General features: G+C 45.2%; 2 protein-coding genes across 8 annotated transcripts in view; both read left to right on the top strand.

Moving 5' to 3' along the window:
- Positions 1-16,194, top strand: part of zmym2 (zinc finger, MYM-type 2) — a 65,918-nt gene extending 49,724 nt beyond the window's left edge. For all 7 annotated transcript variants that reach the window (XM_079517443.1, XM_079517449.1, XM_079517448.1 and 4 more), the window contains exons 17-25: positions 1,003-1,144; positions 2,421-2,588; positions 3,804-3,916; positions 4,339-4,552; positions 6,024-6,175; positions 8,043-8,157; positions 10,018-10,260; positions 11,009-11,156; positions 12,138-16,194. In XM_079517443.1, coding sequence (XP_079373569.1) covers positions 1,003-1,144; positions 2,421-2,588; positions 3,804-3,916; positions 4,339-4,552; positions 6,024-6,175; positions 8,043-8,157; positions 10,018-10,260; positions 11,009-11,156; positions 12,138-12,366 — 1,524 coding nt within the window. In that variant the 3' untranslated portion in view covers positions 12,367-16,194. The remainder of the gene's footprint in view (positions 1-1,002; positions 1,145-2,420; positions 2,589-3,803; positions 3,917-4,338; positions 4,553-6,023; positions 6,176-8,042; positions 8,158-10,017; positions 10,261-11,008; positions 11,157-12,137) is intronic.
- Positions 16,195-18,880: 2,686 nt separating this feature from the next.
- LOC306935098 (26S proteasome non-ATPase regulatory subunit 14-like) lies at positions 18,881-19,813 on the top strand (the record flags this gene model as incomplete). The annotated part of the gene is made up of 1 exon (XM_079517967.1): positions 18,881-19,813. One exon carries the CDS (start codon positions 18,881-18,883, stop codon positions 19,811-19,813), a length of 933 nt encoding a protein of 310 aa, XP_079374093.1.
- Between the last annotated feature and the right edge of the window lie 1,873 nt (positions 19,814-21,686).

The following is a 21,686-nucleotide window of genomic DNA, read 5'->3' as shown; positions in this document are numbered from 1 at the left end:
ATCAAATCAAAATATGTGACCTAAGGCGGTAGAAAACGGTGTCAAACCTTGACGACTAGGAAACGGCGTCTAACCTTAACTACTATGGGGGGGGGAAGCAGTTAGCCTGGCTAATAAGCCAGACTAATATCACACAACACTGTCGCGGTATATCAGTCTGGGCTGGCTCCACTTGGATTTCATTTCCCGGGGAACATTTTTTCTTTGACGCAATTGGTCAGAGCTACTGTCAGTCAAAAGTCTCAAGCATTGAACGTCACTGTACCAAAGCCCGCCTATATTGCATACCGTGTCCCGATTGGTCCGACCTGTTCTCTGCTGTAGGAAAGAGGCGTGCTACTGAGCCTCGCCAGACCGTAATCCGCTGGTAGGCAACTTTTTTTTGCCAACGGCTGATTCGGTCTGGTTTATTAACCAGGCTAGGAAGCAGTAGCAGTGTTGATTTTGTCGAGTAAAACTAAGACGAAAATTTTCCGTTGACTACCTTTTTTCACTGAGAAACTAAATAAAAACGAAGCTATGGTGACTAAAACTAAGACTAAATATACTGACAATTTCGTCAACAAATAAAAACTAGACTAAAATGTTAGGAAGGGACTAGTGGACAAGAGATCCAGTATAGCCCATCTACAAGCTCACAACGCGTCGCGCTGCGACGCGTTGTGAGCTTGTAGATCGTCTATTTTCAGCATGCAACTAATTGTAAAATGACTTATAGTGGATCTCTTGTCCACTATAGTCCCTTCCTAACATTTTAGTCTAGTTTTTATTTGTTGACGAAATTGTCAATATATTTAGTCTTAGATTTTAGTCATCGCTTCCTCAGTGGAAAACAAGGTAGTCGACGAACATTTTTAGTCTTAGTTTTTAGTCGATGAAATCAACACCTGCTGTCCAGAAGCAGTCATGCCTCCTCACGTCATGCTCTGCTGTCCTGTGACTGTCCAGTCGGTCATGCCTCCTCACTGCATGCTCTGCTCTGCGGTCCTGTGACTGTTCCAGGTGCCGGTGCCAGTGCTGCTGCCCACCACCCTGCAGACGATCGAGCAGATCGTCCAGTGCATCAGAGATCTGAAGAACAAGGCGTCGTCGTCCTCTGACGCTGCCATGGTGGACCAGGTGATCACCGAGGAACAGAAACCAGGTACGCCCTGCAGCAGCGCTGCTGCTGCTGCCCACGTCTTACTTTCATTAGGCATTGAGCTTTAAAGATTCAATTGGATTTGGTGTTGACCTGACATCAGATTCTAAAAATGTCTTCTACATCCTACATACTATGTTTCTACAGTATGTCAGTCGTTCTTCGATTTGTCAAAAATAGCAGACCTACAAGCTCGTAGCGTGCCACTCGGTGGCGCGCTATGAGCCCAACAATCGTGAAAATGTTGGGCAAAATCTTTGAATATATATTCTTTCAGAGCAGCAGAAAGTTTTTAACTCAAATCTTTGCTTCAGGGGGGGGGGGGGGGGGGGGGTCCCTGGAACAACACATTTTCAGATTGGTGTCGCAGCCAATTACATATACCTTTGGCGGTTCCTTCACATGAAATAGTTTGAGCACCACTGATACAGAAACCTAGGTTTTCATTTTAAAATGTATTTTTTTCTGAAAAACCTCATGTTTCTATATCCGTGGTGCTCAATATTTCATGTCAAGGACCCAAAGAATTCTATGTAATATGACTCTGACCCCCATCTGAAAATATGTTGTTCCAGGGACAAAGATTTGAGTTAAAAACGTTCACTCTGAAAGAATATTCAAAGATTTGTGTCACATTTTCACGATTTTTCAAAAATAGCAGACCTACAAGTTCACTTGTAGGTCATAGATCTGCTATTTTTCAATAGCTAAAGTATAACATAATGCTTTAAAACACCAAAAGGGGTTCCCGCCCAGAATGGGTTAATGGAGTCATTGTCTAACAATGCCTTCTACACCCTTCTCGGTGTGCAGTAAGCCTGTTTTTGGTTTTGTACAACAGTACGTTTTCAGATCAGGAGCATCATTTGGGATCCCAGGGGATACATTGCCACCCCCTAGTGGTCACATTTAACCTCAAACTCAGTTATTTTATGAATTATTTCTCCACCTCTGAACGTGTCTGCAACTTTCCAACCTGGCATCCCTATTTTGGGCATGTTATCTCTAGGCAAACATTTTCAAAAATGTTCTATTATTATTGACCTATTTTTTTTGTTTTTTGGACAGGAACCCGTTTGGTGTTTTAACTAAGCATTATTTAGCTATTGAAAAATCGTGAAAATGTGGCACAAATCTTTGAATATATATTCTTTCAGAAGACTATTTATTTCGACGTCAGGCCTAAATGGGTTAATTGAGAAGTTGAGCAGATATAAAAGCTCACAATGTGGCACCGTCGATGTCAATGTGTCCTGAAATGATCTCCTCTTGTCTCCAGATGTGAAGCCAGTGAAGGTGAAGAGGGAACGGGGAGGAGATCGGGGGGAGGAGGGGGGGGAGTCCAGCTGTTCCACTGGCAGCAGCTCGGAGGAGGGGGAGGAGGAGGAGGAGGAGGAGGACTACAAGTATGAGCCTGATCTGGACCTGGAGATTGACTTCCCTCAAGGTAAACACAGAGTCGTAGAAGTTAGACTCAGACTTAGTTAGACTTAGTTAGACTTTTTTATAGCTTTTTTTCATAGCTTTTTTATACCTTTTTTTTATACCTTTTTTCATAGCTTTTTTTCATAGCTTTTTTTCATAGCTAGATTTTGTAGATCTGCTATAGATGAATAGCTTTTTTTCATAGCTTTTTTTCATAGCTTTTTTCATAGCTTTTTTCATAGCTTTTTTTCATAGCTTTTTTTCATAGCTTTTTTTCATAGCTAGATTTTGTAGATCTGCTATAGATGAATACAATAATACAATGAATACAATAATAACGAATATAAAAAAGTGATCAGAAGTCGTGAGAGAGAGTGTGCATTTATAAAGCGCCTTTATCCAAGGCGCTTTACATAGATTGTGCATTACATTCACCCATTCACACACATTCATACACTGATGTCGGCGGAAAACAATGCAAGGCACCAACCAGCACATCAGGAGCAATTAGGGGTTCAGTGTCTTGCTCAAGGACACTTCGACACTAACTCTGGGGGAGCCCACAGGGTTCGAACTGGCAACCTTGAGGTTACCATCCGGCCACTCTACCCCTGAGCCACCGCCGCCCCTGTGGGAGCCCCTGTGGGAGCCCCTGTGGGAGCCCCTGTGTGAGCCCCTGTGTGAGCCCCTGTGGGAGCCCCTGTGTGAGCCCCTGTGTGAGCCCCTGTGGGAGCCCCTGTGGGAGCCCCTGTGGGAGCCCCTGTGGGAGCCCCTGTGTGAGCCCCTGTGTGAGCCCCTGTGGGAGCCCCTGTGGGAGCCCCTGTGGGAGCCCCTGTGGGCTGATCTTCCTATCTCTCTGTTTCAGCCCCTGTGTGAGCCCCTGTGGGCTGATCTTCCTATCTCTCTGTTTCAGCCCCTGTGTGAGCCCCTGTGGGCTGATCTTCCTATCTCTCTGTTTCAGCCCCTGTGTGAGCCCCTGTGTGAGCCCCTGTGGGAGCCCCTGTGGGAGCCCCTGTGGGAGCCCCTGTGGGAGCCCCTGTGGGAGCCCCTGTGTGAGCCCCTGTGTGAGCCCCTGTGGGAGCCCCTGTGGGAGCCCCTGTGTGAGCCCCTGTGGGAGCCCCTGTGTGAGCCCCTGTGGGAGCCCCTGTGTGAACCCCTGTGGGCTGATCTTCCTATCTCTCTGTTTCAGCCCCTGTGTGAACCCCTGTGGGCTGATCTTCCTATCTCTCTGTTTCAGCCCCTGCCCCGGACTCCATTCTAGCTCTGGACGATGATATGGGCTTCAGTTTGCCCCCCGTTTTAGCCGAAGAGAAAGAGGAGCCACTGTCACGACCCCAGCCTAGGAGGAAGGTAGGGTATACAGTACACACACACACACACAAAATCTGTCTTTCTCTGAAGCGTCGCCACAATTACAGTATAATGATTTTCGTGTGTGTGTGTGTGTGTGTGTGTGTGTGTGTGTGTGTGTGTGTGTGTGTGTGTGTGTGTGTGTGTGTGTGTGTGTGTGTGTGTGTGTGTGTGTGTGTGTGTGTGTGTGTGTGTGTGTGTGTGTGTGTGTGTGTGTGTGTCTCTCTCTCTCTCCCTCTCCCTCTCCCTCTCCCTCTCCCTCTCCCTCTCCCTCCCCCTCTCCCTCTCCCTCTCCCTCTCTCCCTCTCTCCCTCTCCCCCTCTCCCTCTCCCTCTCCCTCTCCCTCTCCCTCTCCCTCTCCCTCTCTCTCCCTCTCCCTCTCTCTCTCTCTCTCTCTCTCTCTCTCTCTCTCTCTCACACAGGGCCACAAGAGGCGAGCGGTAGAGGGAGAAACCGTCCAATCCTCGCCTTCATCGCCATCCTCGTCCTGCTGTCCGTCTGACAGACGTTCGGAGGGCGAGCGACGCAGTTTGTCGCTGCAGGCTCGCTACGGCCTCAACGCCTGGAAGCGCTGGGCCATGTCTTCGCCAATCGGCCAATCAGGCGACACGAAAGGGAAGGACGGCCCCAGCCCAGGTAAGGAAGCAACGCCCACACCGTTGGAAAAACCTTCGCACACCTTGAGTGAAGGCTCAGGAGCAGCTGCGTAGGCAAGTGCACATCAATAACCTAATAAAATAATACACCCCGCACACTGTCGATTTGCACGAGAGAGCAATTTATTACAGGAGGCAACGTTTCGGTCACTCATGACCTTCTTCCAGCATAATAATCAGGTATTATACAGTGCGCGGGTGTATTATTTAATTTGAGAAAGGAATATTTATTTACATAAATCGAAAATCCTGTAAAGGCAAATTTCTTGTACATGCAAATGTAATACATTTGCATGTACAAGATATTTGCCTTTACAGGATACATTTAATGCAGGGGTGGGCTAGCCTGGCTAATAAGCCAGACTAATATCACACAACACTGTCGCGGTATATCAGTCTGGGCTGGCTCCACTTGGATTTCATTTCCCGGGGAACATTTTCTCTTTGACGCAATTGGTCAGAGCTACTGTCAGTCAAAGGTCTCAAGCATTGAACGTCACTGTACCAAAGCCCGCCTATATTGCATACCGTGTCCCGATTGGTCCGACCTGTTCTCTGCTGTAGGAAAGAGGCGTGCTACTGAGCCTCGCCAGACCGTAATCCGCTGGTAGGCAACTTTTTTTTGCCAACGGCTGATTCGGTCTGGTTTATTAACCAGGCTAGGGGTGTGCAACTGGCGGCCCGGGGGCCACATGCGGCCCCCACCTTCACTTAATGTGGCCCTCAGGTTAATGTCAGAATACATACAATGGTTTCAGCTGTTACAATTACACAACATACAAACATGACCCGCTTTAATTACTTCAGTCTAAATTAGTAGCTCAATGCTTCAACACAAGTATAATTAAAGGCATTTGAAATTACACAAAAATGTAAATTTTCAGGATTCCAATTAAAAAATAGCCGATCTACAAGCTCAAAACGCGTCGCAGTACGACGCGTTTTCAGCTTGTAGATCGGCTATTTTTGCAGTAATATATGGCCCTAGGGAGTGAGTGTGGAAATATAGTGGCCCTCTCCATCGTCAAGGTTGCCCACCCCTGACTGTTAATGTATCCTGCTATATAGTGGTTTATACAGTTTGGGGACCGTAAGGATCATAAAACACCTTAATCTATAAATGCACCACGGCTGTGTACGTCTGTCTGTTTGTCCGTCCGTACGTGTGTACGGCAGTGCCCAGTGTCGAGTCGGTCGGACCCACGGTTTGCCCCCCCCCCCCCCAACCCTTGATGCTGAGTGCCAAGCAGGGAGGCATTGGGTCCCATTTTTACAGTCTTTGGTATGACCCGGCCGGGGATTGAACCCCCGACCTACTTTCAGACACTCTTAACCACAAGGCCACTGTCTGGTTTGAGACTTATTACTGAGACTGTGGATTGTATTCTCCTTCTCCAAAAGAAGCCAGTCATAATGTAGTGATGGCTGTGTTGCGTTATGTGTGTTCCCAGCCGCTGCAGTGCGCTCCAACAGCAACATGCTGTCTCTGAGCCCGGCCGAGCTGAGCACGGCTCTGACCCGGTTCATCAAGGAGGCGTGTCGGCCCAGCGGCGATCACTACGCCCCGGACAGCACCCTGTACCTCTGTCTGGGCATACAGCAGGTCAGTACCACAGGCCCGAGGCCCGGCCCTAACTGGGCCCTAACTGATCAGGCCCGAGGCCCGCGGCCCTACTGATTAGCAAACGTTTTAGGCCCGGCCCTAAAACGTCGGGTAGGGCCTGGTCGGGTTCGGGCAGAGTTTGAGAACTCTACCCCATATATGAATGAATATAACCGAGAACACAATGTGAGTCTATTTTGAAAATTGACAGAAAGAAAACAGGCAAAACCAACTTTTTGCATTTGCAAAGGTTGTATTCTGATGAAATACTTTGGGGTCAAAGAGGGTGACATTTATTTATATAAATATCGTCATTAACATTAGCTTATTACTGTAGCTAAAATATCTGGGGAGAATTTGGTGCAGATGTTTCATTCTCAACATGGACTGCTTTAGCGTGCGTTCAGTCAGTCACGTGCAAACGCAGATGAGTGGCCATCGCATGCCAAGTAGGGACACATCCACGTCAAGTTGAATTGCACGTGAGTGATTGATTGATTGATTGATTGAAATATTTATTAACAGTTTGCAGAATTACAGTACATTTCAAGCACAAACTCAATACAAAGACTGTTAACTGTGAGTGGACAACCCAATTAAGCATTACACTTGTTTACAAGAGGGTCCACCTTGTTCAATTCATCAAAACATTTAGAGACGTACAAATAGACACTTCTATATATAGTCAAAGAACAGAACAGGAATTCATCATAAGGGACTCAAGGGAGGTAAAAAGGGAAAAGAAGTTGATTTAAAGGCCACTGAATCAAATTAAATTCATAGTAAAAAAACAAGATGTTCAGTTTTCAACTATATAATCTGTTGCGTGGTACAACAGTACGCCAAATTATGCCTTTTTTGCTTTTTTTTGTTATCAAAAATGAACTGACTGGTAGGAACAGAAACGGAAAGGAACAGAACAGTCCACAAACGGTGTTTCTTGTAGGACCTATTTTACAGACGCGCCAACTTCCTGTCTTGTTCTCAGACTCACATGCTAGGCAGCATTCAGCATGGTCTTCAGAGTGGTGCACATGGTCACTGCTAAGGGTCGTCAGAAAAGCATGATTTACTGGTAAAGAAATGTCTTCAAATAATTTTATTTTCTATTAATCTTTTTTAAGCAAGTCGATGTGTATTAAGGGTGAAAATACTTTAAAAAGACTTGTTTCTTTCACATTAAGGTACTAGTAAGAAGGATTTGATTTGGTCGGGGTTTTTTTGTGGTGCGCTTTATATGTGGAAAAAACGTATGATTTGATTGTTTTTGGATGTTTTTAACAGTGTTTTATAGTATGTTTTTGGATTGTTTAGTGTTTTTTCTGATATCCTGATTTGTTGGACCAAATCTGATGCATACCAGACTACATTTGAGCAGTATTTCTTTCGGCAAAACATGTCCCAACATTAAATCACATTCTGGGCGGGAACCCCTTTTGGTGTATGTTATACTTTAGCTATTGAAAAAGAGCAGATCTACATAGATCTAGTGGCTCATAGCGCGCCACTAGGTCTGTTATTTTTGAAAAATCGTGAAAATGCGGCACAAAGCTTTGAATATATATTCTTTCAGAAGACTTCGACGTCAGGCCTAAATGGTTCACAAGAGGGATTGATTGAGGTGATAAGAGCAGGTTATTAGGTACTAGCAGGGCGTTATGAGTTCACTGTCCGTCCCAGGTCTGTTTGTATATTCACTTTTGTGTCCCGTGATTATAATCATTTGCTGTTCACATCCTGAATCAAGCTGTTGAGTAATATTTAAATATGAGGACACGTAGTCTAGCAGTGGGTTAAAGTCTTCACTGAATAGCAACTACTGTGGCTAACATGCTATATCATTGTGTGTGTCTGTGTGTGTGTCCAGCATCTTCGTGCCAAAGGCAGGAAGGATGACCTGTTCAGTGACCCCTGCTACCAGAAGTTTGGAGAGGAGCTCAACAAGATCCTCAAGGACTGGAAGCCCACCGTTCTTCCCGATGGTAAATAAATGCAACGTCCTGAAATGAGACTCGTAAATACCTTGATTATGGCACAACAAGTGTTGTTTTTGATCACGTTTCGACCTGAGAAAGATAATACAAAATGTCTTGTTTCTATGTCAGTCACTCAAACATTTTCATGTCAAGGACCCCCAAGATTATATGTAATTGGCCCACCGACCCCCATCTGAAAAGATGTAGTGTCTCGGGCTGGCAGCTCAAATGGTTAAAAACAGCTGTGGTTACATAACCCATTCTGGGCGGGAACCCAGGCTTTTGGTGTATAAAGCATTGTGTCATGCTTTAGCTATTGAAAAATAGCAGATCTACAAGCGTGCGACCTTAGCAGTGACCATGTGCACCACTCTGAAGACCATGCTGCTTTGCTGCCTAGCATGTGCGTCTGAGAACAAGACAGGAAGTTGCGCGTCTGTAAAATAGGTCCTACAAGAAACACCGTTTGTGGACGTTCTGTTCCTTTCCGTTTCTATATGTAGTTTCAGGGACCCTCCCCCAGAAGCAAATATTTGAGTTAGAAAACGCTCTGAAAGAAGATATACCGTATTCAAAGATTTGCACCACATTTTCACAATCTTTCAAAAATAGCAGGCCGCGCTATGAGCTTGTAGGTCTGCTATTTTTCAATAGCTAAAGCATAACATAATGCTTAAAACACCAAAGGGGTTTCCTGCCCAAAATGGGTTAATCCTTATTATTTGATATCGCCAAAGGTTTGCCAAAAATAGTGTGAATGTCCCGAGCTACATCTACAAGCTCACATGTCGCTAATTTTGCATGTTTGAATTATACAAAAAAAGGTTACACATTATGACGATTGCTCTATTGTCTCTATCAAGGTATTTGGTCAAAAATACATTTGATTTTGCCCATAGTGTGAAATGTAATTTACAGTGTCTGATGATTATATTACCTTTACATTGCTGTTCACATTCTGACATTTTGTGATTGGAACGGTTGAGATATGAGGACACTGTGTGACGTCGACTTCAATTTACCAAATGACTTTTACAATTATTCTCATCAACACCAGGCATGTCATTATTATGTCGGGTGCAGTACTTAGTTTAGACAGTACTTGGTTTAGACTAGTCATTTGGTTAGACCAGTCGGACTCATTAGTCCTACAACTACAACCTATCTCAAACCCTAACCTCCCACGGGACAGCAAACCTAACCTTAACCCATGTCTAACCAATGACTAGTCTAAACTAAGTATGCACCCCATTATGTCATCATGCAAAGGTAAACGCATGTTTTTAATTCACTAACACAAGTACAGATATGAGAATTGAAAAGCCTCATTCCTATAGTATGAAGGTATACATGTACAGTATGCTGTGTGACTACACAGCTTCATGAGGTTTTCTAAGGCAATACCCACCACTAGTTAATGTGTATAACCCATTTAGGCCTGACGTTGAAATTTAAAAAATGTCTTCTAAATCCTGACAGTTTTCTGAAAAACCTTATGTTTCTGTATCAGTGGTGCTCAATATTTCATGTCAAGGACCCCAAAAATATATGTAATATGCCTCCGCCCCCCGATCTGAAAATATGATGTTCCAGGGACCTCCCCAGAAGCAAATATTTGAGTTAAAATGTTCACTCTAATAATATATATTCAAAGATTTGAGCCACATTTTCACGATTTTTCAAAAATAGGCCTACAAGCTCATATCGCGGCACTCGGTGCCGCGATATGAGCTTGTAGAGCTTCTATTTTTCAATAGCTAAAGCATAACATAATGCTTTAAAACACAAAGGGGTCCCCGCCCAACTTAAAGATGAAAACCTGTAGTCCTCATGGTGTCCTTCGTCCTTCTGTCCCGTGTCTCCCAGGCTGCCTGTGGGGTCGCGTGGAGGAGGGGAGCCTGTGGAGCAGCGGTCACCTGGGCGAGGAGACCCCCGCGGCGCTCCTCCGCTCCCTGGTCTACCTGAACACCAAGTACTTTGGCCTGCGCACGGCGGACCAGCACCTGCGCCTCTCCTTCGCCAACGTCTACGGTCCCGACACCGTCCACCCCGTCACCAAGGAGACCAGCGTCTGCATACGCGTGCCTTCCATCCCTCAGGAACACAGCTGTGAGTCTGATCACGTAGTCGGTAGCCTCGGAAACAGACGTTTTTATTTACAGGGAGAGAAAAAATGTTATGCCATTAAATTTGAGGTAGGTGAGTTCCAGTCTACGTAGTCAGTAGAGCATAGACACATGCTGATCATTAGTACCACAAAGACTGAGATGAACGCCTGCCCATCCGTTCTCAACTGCTTTCGCTTATGTACAAAACGCACATGACACATGACAATGCTGAGATACCAGACTCACCCTTCTGACAGAATGCAAATGTTGTCCAGCAGGGGGAGTGGTTCCACCAGGCTTGGTCACGACTGCCTTCTCTACCTTCTTGGGTGGAAAATAAATGTGTTTATTTTCGCCCACTAGTGCAAAACTACGTCCAGAAAGAAAGAGGAAGTGTAAAGTAGGGGAGAGGGATGTCTTTACCTTTTTTAATGACTTTCTAAGAGCTCACAACACAGCGCTATTTGAATTACACAAAAGGTTAAACAATATGACAATCACAATATATTGTTACAATGTCAAGGTATTTGATTGATTTTGTCCAAAATGGTGAAGAAGTGTCCGATGATTATATATATTTCATTCTGACATTTTTGTGATGTTATGAGATATGGTTGAGATATGAGGACACTGCGTAATAGAAGTCAAAATTTAGCAAATGTCATTTATAATTCTCTAAAAAAATACCAAGCATGTCATTATGTAATGCAAAGGTGCTAAAAATTCAGTATTTATTTTTCGCCCACCAGTGCAAACGAACTCCAGAAAGAGGAAGCGTAAAGGAGAGGAGGAAGACGAACCGGACTACGAGCCAGACGAGGGTTCGGGATCCTCCACCACTCACTGTCCTGTCAAGAAACACGAGTGCCGCCTTTACGAGCTCTACAGATCCAAGTGGTGAGTCCTTCAGCTCTTTGTCATCGGATCCATTATTTTTTTATTTACAATTTGTTGTTAATTTAACCTATTTTGACCTGAGATCAGATTCTAAAAATGTCTTCTAAATCCTGACAGTTTTCTGAAAAAGCTATGTTTCTATGTCAGTCGTTCTTTCATTTTTCAAAAATAGCAGACCTACAAACTCAACGCTATGAGCTTGTAGATCTGCTATTTTTCAATAGCTAAAGCATAACATAATGCTAACACCAAAAGGGGTTCCCGCCCAAAAATCGAGTTTTATGTTGTATATAATTGTTATCGTTATAATTATTACTATTATATTTTTTGTCAATGGTGGTTGGTGGGGTTGGGGTCAGGGGGTAGGATTTTAAAAATGAGGCAAGGGTGCAAGCCACTTACTTGCTTTTTCTGTATGCCTGTACCTGTCCCTTTCTTCTTAAAGATAAATTAAAGATAAAAAAATAATAACTGCTCCATTTTGGGGTTCGGGACTATTTTTTCTTTTGACCCGTGAGTAGAGAAGGATTCAATTGATGAAGACTACTCCTCATGCTGCAGTTTTTTCTCTACTAGCCTGATTAATACGTAGTTGTGCGCCATTATCCATCCGTAAGCTAAGATGAGCTATATTTGATTTTGTCCATGGTGAAGAAGTGTCTGATGATTATATAACCTTTACATTGCTGTTCACATTCTGACATTTTGTGATTGAACGGTTGAGATATGAGGACACTGTGTAATAGACGTCAACTCCCGACATTCCCACAGATGGTGTTTGTGTGGCATGTTGGCTATTGCGTCGTTTAACAACGCGTTGTGAGCTTGTAGATCTGCTAGTTTCACTAGAGTCCCGGGGAGACATCAAATTTCTCCGTTTTCTAATTTAGGGAATTCAAAATATTACTAAGGATCCATAAAAAATGTGTCTCCTTCCCTTGTACTTTCCCCTTCGCCTCTCTCTCTCTCTCTCTCTCACAGCCCCAGCTCGTTGCGGGAGCGTGTGGATATGTTCTACATGCAGCCGGAGGTGAGCCACGACCCCGACAGCCCGCTGTGGTTCACCTCGTCCCCGTTGGAGCGCGGCACCCTGGAAAGCCTCCTCGCCAGGGTGCTCCTAGCCAGGGAGATCTACGCGGAGAAACCCCATCAGGAGGAGGAGGAGGAGGAGGAGCAGGGGGGGGAGGAGGGGGAAGGCGGTGGGGAGTAGCGGCTGAACCGCTCTGACTGCATGGCGGGACATCGAGGTGATGATGATGATGATGAGGAGGAGGAGGAGGAGGATGGGGAGCGACCGACGCTTTTGCTTTACCCGTCGTTGTAGAGACGTCGGAGGACGTGGAGGGTTAGGGGAGCTGTTGGGGTCGTCACTCTGGGATATATATATATAGATATATATACACATAAACACCAAAGGAAGATGTCAGGGAGATGTTAGAGGAGATGGGAGGCTTGGGGCCCACTGTCTTTTACGCTGTAGTTGGTTCCAAGGGCTCCTGGTGGGGATGATGGCGAGATGCGACAGAGGGAGAGAGATGGCCTTCGTCGGGCCGTCATCACGGCTTTGAGCTTCTGCACACGGAACGCGAGAACCTCTTCAGGGAGAAGTGCAGCAAAGAAGAGCAGAACCATGATCGGCCTAAATCAGAAATAAAGGCCCAAGGTATGCCCACTGCTCACAGTGCTCAGCCCCTCCAACCACCCACCCACCCCCATCATGTCTTCATGTCATCCATAATGTAACCAGGGTTGCGTCGTCCGTCCGTGTCCTGCCTATCCCTGACGTCTGGGCCTGATCTCGGTTCAGCTGCTCGTCGACACGGTATAAGACGCCCGGCTGGGAGTTGGTGCCGTCTTCTGTGGACCTGGTATGTTGTTAGAACAGGGTCGCGAGAGAGAGCGAGGACATCCATCTTTTTCTTCTTTTTTTTTTCTCTCTCCCAGAGTGCGAACTCTTCCCGTGGGATGGTTGAAGGGGACGCGGGACGGAGGAGGAACTCGGACTTGCCGACATGCTGCGTTTGTTTGTAGTACATTAGGGGAGAACTTCCATTCATGCGATGTAGCATTACATTATGTACTAAACCCAGATTGGGCTGCTATCAAGTGTAAATAGCAATTAAAATAAGAAACGAGGGTTACTGAAGGTGGAGAGGAGAGACTACGTGTGTGTGTGTGTGCGTGTGTGTGGGTAAAGCCCTAACCCCCCCCCCCTTCCCCCCGGCTGAAACTTTTCAGCTTGAAATCCATCTTCAACAAAGTCTTTAAAAACACATTGACTGCCGTTGACGATATCTCGTCATTTGAGTTTTTTCCATTTTATTTACGTTAGATTGTACTCTTCACCAACGCATGAATGGCTCTAGGTTGCTAGGCCATCGATTAAAACCGAAAATGAACAGTTAACACATTTTGTGCCCAAGACGTCCACAGACGTCCTAGGAATTACCACATGTAGTGCCCTTGTTTTTTTTTCTTAAAATTCAAAAATTGGGTCTAAAAAGTGGGCACCCTGGGTCGCCATTTTGAAAGATTAAAAGGGCACATAATGTGTCAAGTAAAAAGTTAGCCTTCGTCCGCCTCAACGTAAATGGATTTACATAAAATCCATCTATCTCGGATTCTTTCCCCAGATTACGCCTTTGAGTTTAGCCATAGCTAATGACCGACCCCGATGACCGACCGCGCTTACAAAATGTTTATTTTTCGGCGACAATATACGATCGCGCGGCACTTTACACAGCCCCGTTTTTTTGCTTCCGTTTCACGGCACGGGACCCGTTGGCCTTCAAACTAAAAGCTTATGCACTGAAACGACTGTGGCGGTGGCGGAAGAATTAACTAATTAATGCCTGGATGGCAGTCAATGTGTTTTTAAAAGCGTAGCGTTTGTATTTATTGCAGTTTGATTGCTCTCGGTATTTAACTGTATTCTTGCGTTTTTTGTTTTCATGTCTCACTGGGTTGAGACTTCGCCGTGTGCCATTCTTGTTTGTCTTTGTTCCGTTAACGTGCATCATGGAAACCTCCCGCAGCCCAGTCGGTCGGTGCGTTCAGCTCGTCTCACCGGTTCTCTGTTCTTCACTAGCCTGGGCACCATTCCTTTTTCGGGTTTATGATTCCGTCGGGAGTGGATGATATCGTTACGTCATGTTTTGTAGTCATCAGGCTGGAACCCTCAAAGAATAAAATAAAAGCATGACTCGCTCTCTCTCGTAGCCTGCGCTGAGTATTTCCCTGTGGGATAACGGATGCTAAATAGTCTCTGGAAAAGGAAAGTACACTCATTCATATTTTAGAAATCGGTGAAACTACGCCGCATCAATGATTTTATTGGTACGGTATGGTATTCTTCCGGTTTGAGGGAAAGGAAGTTCTGGATCGAGGGTCCCCCGGCCTGATGACCTACAAAACGATGACAAACGAATACGTAAGATAATCATCCGCTCCCGACCGAATCACACAGCAATTTAGTAACACAGACTAGGCTTTCTTCCGACGAGGTGGAAAGCCTGGTGACGTGAGGTTAGTTCTTCGTTTCATAAAGGCTGGTTTCTACAGAGGATCGCCCAGCGTAGTCAGACGATGGATGCCAGGAGGATGTCGGTACATGCTACGCATGGAGAGGGGTTCATAATTTCCTCCACTATAAGAGACTACAGTACATTTGTTTTGGGGTTTGTTGATGAAACCTGCTTGGATCTCCCTTATGTTTCTCAGTTACTATTTAGTCTCCTTTTTTTAAGCTCAAGTGTTGACTGACTTTAGTTTAAAATGAATCACTTTGTTAATGAGTGGTTATTCTTGTCCTTGTTGCTTTTGAGTCGCGGCGTTTTGACATGGAAAGCAACAAGCTTGTGTTGTAACAGAGGATGGATATATACTTTATATACTGTAGGAAGGTTTGTGTCCCAGAGCTGAACTTCCGTTAGTTTTCTCTTCTAGGTTATGCTATAGACTTTAAACAACTTCTTTTGAAAGTGTTTTTACTTTTTATTTATGTGATGGAATTATGAAAACCCTTATTTCGTTTTTTTTTCTCTTTTTTTTTTTTACTTAGATCATGTGCGTTTTATTTTGTATTTTTGTTTTCTATTTGTTTCGATAACTTGAATTAAGTGTATTAAGATTTCTTGTTTAACTCTTTCCTCCCCTTACCCTTTAAGACTGAGAAGACTCTGCCACCCAAAGCTGCAACTGTGCCCCAGTTTTTACACATTTCCCTACAAATGCAGTCGTTTTCGCAGTGAGCGCAAATAATATTAAGAACGCCTTCTCTTTTCTATAATACAGCCCATGGAGGTTTGTTTCTAAGCTTGAATAATCCTAAAACCTGGTCACTCTTCTTTCATGGGATGTACAGTACACTCTGTGGTCTATTTAAAAAGCATACGTTATCTATGATCTGACATTACATGCAATTAACCCCTTGTACACTAGCATCCCTATTCCGGGGGGAACATGATTCTCCATAATTGGCAGCTCTACAAGCTCATGATGCGACACGTTGTGGGCTTGTAGATCGGCGATTTCTGGCGACGAGAGGGGGGGGGGGCAGGGGGGAGAGACAGCGCACGGAGAGCGGGTCAATGCATGTCCATTTTACCAAGTATTGAACAGGGTTTAAGTGGTTATGTGAGGACCTCGAATTGAAGGCATCTGCTCCCAAAACTCTGGCTTGGACATTTTCTTAGTTACCCCATTCAAGTGTAATATCTTTAGTGATGTTACAGAACACCTACCTGATTTTAAATTTGCTGGTTGATCTTCCCCTCTAGAGGAGAGATTAGTAGATCCTTTCCTTTTCTAAACTCCCCTCCCAGTCCCCCTTCCCCCTGCAATACGAGGCAGTGGTCATCACGGCCTGCTATAGCGGTTTGGACAAGCAGTTGTTGCTGTGGCTGGCTATCGACGCCTAATGTGAATGTGCCTATCTGTATATACTGAAGAGTGTGTGATTGTGACTCGAGTACTGATGCAAATGTGTGGGCCGACCTGCCGAAACGATTACATAAAAATAAATGATTTCGTTTTCTTACCACCAGACTCCATCCTTTTTCTTGTATTGTGTGCTTGCCGTGGTCCGGTAAGGTCACCCCGGTGGTAGTGAATGTTTAGAGAGTATAGCTGATAAGTGCAACAGTTGTGCCACAAACGTTAGCAACAAAATGGAAAAATGGCGTCGACGTCAGGCCTAAATGGGTGAACAGATTTAGGTCTACAGGGAGTCCCAACTCTAGATTACCATGTGCTTCTTACCAATTAACAACAAAGGGATTTTTCACTTTCAAATAAACTCATTTTATTGTCTACTCAGGCATGTGAACAAACACCCCAGACAGTTTTTACGTTGCCTGATTCAGTAAATAGATATTTGATATTCATTTTAGCAGCCCCGCCCCCTTCCTATACAAACTCATAACTTAAACCCATTTTAATCATGATAGATTCATCGAAAACACCCGTCTTTTTTTTCTGTTAACCGATTTTAATGATTTAGTCTCCTCCGAGCCTTAAACTTTTCCAAAATAATTGAAATATCCCTTTAAAGGAGAATTCCATGCTAGAAGGCTTTTTTTTTTTTTACCTTTCTTACCTTACCTTTCTTTGTAGTCGTTAAGTCCCCACCAAAGAGGTCCAGGTGTTTGTGCAAAAACTCCTTATTGGCTATTTCCCTACCATAAGCCCTCAATGAATTGAATGGGGCTATGGGGTGTTGTTCGCTTATTTACATCAAAATAAGTAGTAAAGTGTGCCGCTTGGGATATTATTTACATTATGAAGAGAGGATATATACACAAAAATAATAATTTTGTGCGATGGAAATAAGCGAATTAGCACAGCACCCCATAGCCCCATTCAATTCCCATTCAATCCAATGCAATTCATTTAGGGCTTATGGCAGGGGAAATAGCCAATAAGGAGCTTTTGCACAAAATAACACCTGGACCTCTTTGGTGGGGACGTAACAACTATAAAGAAAGGTAAGAAAGCCTTTTAGTATGGAATTCTCCTTTAATCTATTCTACGGAGTTGCCAGGAGTCTATATAGCAGTCCAGGTCCCCTCCCTTCCCCCATCTACACAAAAAAATGTCTTCGCCGAAAATAGCTGATCTACAAGCAACGGGATTGTGAAGTTCTGCTATAATGTGGGACACTAGGGTTCATTTGGTCACGTTGCATGCATGGTTGATGTATTACTGGGTTGAGCCACGAGAGGGCCTCACTCGCAGTAACTATAAATGACCATCTATCAAATTCTTGATCATGAATCAGCGTCACTCAATTACAACTATCAGCATTATAGTTTCTGTGAGCTTGGAGATCGGCTAGTTTTTATGTTTCCCCATAATAGTGACGCTAAGTACTTACTGTACTTGAGTGCAATTTTGAGGTATTTGTATGTTTTTTTTCCTCAAACGTACTACATCTCAGACAGAGGCAATACTTTTACTACAATTATTTGAAAACCATATAGGCTACAGCAGGCCTACATTAACCACTTGAGCCCTGTATACATTTTGACCCTTTGAAAGTGGAGGTGTATTTATTAGCTGCATTTATTTTGACAGTTAGGCCTACTAGATAATTTGCAGATTTAGGTTATTAATCAAATTCTAAAATCTACAAACTTTTTAAAATGGCTGATCTACAAGCTCACACCTTGAGACCTTGTAGACTGGCTATTATGTTGTTATACTAATACTAATTATAGTCCAATAACATAACAGTACAGGATTTTGAATGAATAATACGTAACTACGTTGCTACTTTAGGTATATTTTCATGCTAATACTTTTGTGCTTTGACTAGATTTTTGTTTTGTCTCCACCAGGCCGAAGGAATGGGGAGAGTGTGTGTGTGTGCGTCCGTCTGTTACCAGCTAATCTCCGGCACCGTTAACCCGGTCGATGTCAAATTTTGCACACGCACTCCCTGGATGCCAACGATAAACCTCTGACCCGGGAATGTTCCAGAACGGCCTGTTATAGCGCCATCAGGAGGCCGACTTTTGTAAAACACATTTTTTGATATTACTCCTCCAGATTCTGTCCAAAAATCCCGCAAATTGTTACACACTATCTCTATAGTAATGTGTTCAAGACGGATGTGTCCGATATTTCATATTCCATCCTAATTGGCCAACATTGGCTTCCAAAGTTTGCAGGATTGGCCCGTTTAGAACAAAACGCCCCAAATCATGAACGCAGCGTGCAATTTACGTGAAATCTTTCACAGACTTTCCTACTAGGCTGAGGAATATATCCCACCCTTTTCACATTGGCCTGTTATAGCGCCATCAACAGGTGGAGTTTTGCAAAACACATTTTTGGAACAAAATGCCTCAAATCATCCAATTGCCATCCAAGGCATAAGAAGAAATGGCACCCTTTTCACATTGGCCTATTATAGCACCACCAGGAGGCCACAACCTGACCTGGTGGAGACCTGTGCCCCGAGGGGCACTTTATCTAGTTGACTCTGTTATTGTTGTTTTTACAGAATCAGAGTTATTTTTCCACCACTGCTTCAAGGGTGCCTGTGCAAATCGGCCTGGTCAGACATGCATGGCAATGCTTTGTGTTGTGTGTGACGTCAGACCAAAGCTCTCAGATTATATAACATATTGGAGATTGTCCGCAACAGTCTAGGATCATAGAAAGGGACCACTTAACCGATTTAAAGGAAACAGGGATTTATAGAGTCATATATACATTTCTAAATGGACCGGCTATTGAGACTGGGAGGTGGTATGCCAGGGCTCGGTCAAGGGCCTCCCACAGACGCCCCTGCCGTGGACACAGCGGAGCAGGTGTACATCTCGTCGCTGGCCTTGCTCAAGATGCTGAAACACGGGCGCGCCGGCGTCCCGATGGAGGTCATGGGCCTGATGCTGGGGGAGTTCGTCGACGACTACACGGTGCGAGTGATCGACGTGTTCGCCATGCCCCAGTCGGGGACGGGCGTCAGCGTGGAGGCGGTGGACCCCGTGTTCCAGCAGAAGATGCTGGACATGCTGAAGCAGACGGGCAGGCCGGAGATGGTGGTGGGCTGGTACCACAGTCACCCGGGCTTCGGCTGCTGGCTGTCCGGCGTGGACATCAACACGCAGCAGAGCTTCGAGGCCCTGACGGAGCGCGCCGTGGCCGTGGTGGTCGACCCCATTCAGAGTGTCAAGGGGAAGGTGGTGATCGACGCCTTCCGGCTGATCAACCCCAACATGCTGGTGCTGGGCCACGAGCCGAGGCAGACCACGTCCAACCTGGGCCATCTCAACAAGCCCTCCATACAGGCTCTGATCCACGGGCTCAACAGACTGTACTATTCCATCACCATCAACTACAGGAAGAACGAGCTGGAGCAGAAGATGCTCTTGAACTTGCACAAGAAGAGCTGGATGGAAGGCCTGACCCTGCAGAACTACGCGGACCACTGCAAGCTCAACGAGACCACGGTCAACCACATGCTGGAGCTGACCAAGAACTACAACAAGGCTGTCGAGGAAGAGGACAAAATGACCCCGGAGCAGCTGGCCATAAAGAACGTCGGAAAGCAGGATCCTAAGAGGCACTTGGAGGAGCACGTGGATGTGCTGATGACCTCCAACATTATCCAGTGCCTAGGGGCCATGTTGGATACAGTAGTCTTCCAGTGAAGGCCTTCCAGTGCCTAGGTGCCATGTTGGATACAGTAGTCTTCCAGTGAAGGCCTTCCAGTGCCTAGGTGCCATGTTGGATACAGTAGTCTTCCAGTGAAGGCCTTCTAGGTGCCATGTTGGATACAGTAGTCTTCCAGTGAAGGCCTTCTAGGTGCCATGTTGGATACAGTAGTCTTCCAGTGAAGGCCTTCCAGTGCCTAGGTGCCATGTTGGATACCGTAGTCTTCCAGTGAAGGCCTTCTAGGTGCCATGTTGGATACCGTAGTCTTCCAGTGAAGGCCTTCTAGGTGCCATGTTGGATACCGTAGTCTTCCAGTGAAGGCCTTCTAGGTGCCATGTTGGATACCGTAGTCTTCCAGTGAAGGCCTTCTAGGTGCCATGTTGGATACCGTAGTCTTCCAGTGAAGGCCTTCCAGTGCCTAGGTGCCATGTTGGATACAGTAGTCTTCCAGTGAAGGCCTTCCAGTGCCTAGGTGCCATGTTGGATACAGTAGTCTTCCAGTGAAGGCCTTCCAGTGCCTAGGTGCCATGTTGGATACAGTAGTCTTCCAGTGAAGGCCTTCTAGGTGCCATGTTGGATACAGTAGTCTTCCAGTGAAGGCCTTCTAGGTGCCATGTTGGATACAGTAGTCTTCCAGTGAAGGCCTTCCAGTGCCTAGGTGCCATGTTGGATACCGTAGTCTTCCAGTGAAGGCCTTCTAGGTGCCATGTTGGATACCGTAGTCTTCCAGTGAAGGCCTTCTAGGTGCCATGTTGGATACCGTAGTCTTCCAGTGAAGGCCTTCTAGGTGCCATGTTGGATACCGTAGTCTTCCAGTGAAGGCCTTCTAGGTGCCATGTTGGATACCGTAGTCTTCCAGTGAAGGCCTTCTAGGTGCCATGTTGGATACCGTAGTCTTCCAGTGCTGTAGCGTTCTCGGGTCTCTTCAGAGAGCCCAGTTATGTAATTGTCACAGTTCTTTTTTCCCCCACCGCCTTTCCTCAAAACCTTTCTGCACCCTAGCTCTGACATACAATACAGCTATATGTCCACCAAAACAACGCCCCATCTTACAATTACAATTTAGGCATTTAGCAGACACTCTTAATCCAGAGCGACTCGCAGTGAGGCAAGAACAACACAGTAAGGAGTAATACATCAAATACATAAAAAATAGTCATCAAGAATCATACGTAAGCTTAGAGCCTAACATCCGTCTAACAGTGGAATATCTATAAATGCACCATGTCTGTATGTCTGTAATCCACCGACTTCAAATTCGACACACGCGTTCCAAACCACCACAGGGTGGTGCAGGTGGTGCAGGTGGTGCAGGTGGCCGGCCTTGAGTCGGTCGGACCCACGGTTGTCCGGAACCGTGGGTCCAAATTCCCCCCCTAGATCTCCATATATGGAGCTGGCCTGTTCTGACATCACAATTATGTTCTGACATCTGCATAGACTCCATATTTGGGCATGCCTGACAAAGAACTCCATATAACCTATGTAAAGAGCCTTGGATACAAGCGCTATATAAATGCACCATTTGCCATATATGGGCATCAGAAACGCATGTGGCTACAACGTGGAAAACAAATATTTTAGATGTAGGAAAAATAATAATAATAATAAATGGAGGAAACAGATTCCACATGACAGGGTTTACCTATAGGCATATGGGCATATCGCATAAGCATATTAGGGTTTAAAATGAAAAGACAGTGCTTTATTGCAATTTACAATTTAGGTATTTAGCAGACGCTCTTAATCCAAGGCTCTTTACATTATTGTGTAACTTCCTTTTTGCAACACTTCCTCTTGTGTGTCTCTGGGTGCTGCTGATCTAGAACTTATGTCTCTTCTGTCCTGAGGCCTGGCCTTCCTCCTCTT

Source organism: Electrona antarctica (genome assembly GCF_951216825.1).
Source record: "Electrona antarctica genome assembly, chromosome: 13".
Classification (NCBI taxonomy): domain Eukaryota; kingdom Metazoa; phylum Chordata; class Actinopteri; order Myctophiformes; family Myctophidae; genus Electrona; species Electrona antarctica.
The sequence above is the reverse complement of the archived record's forward strand: the minus strand, read 5'-3'. Positions and strand labels throughout refer to the sequence as shown.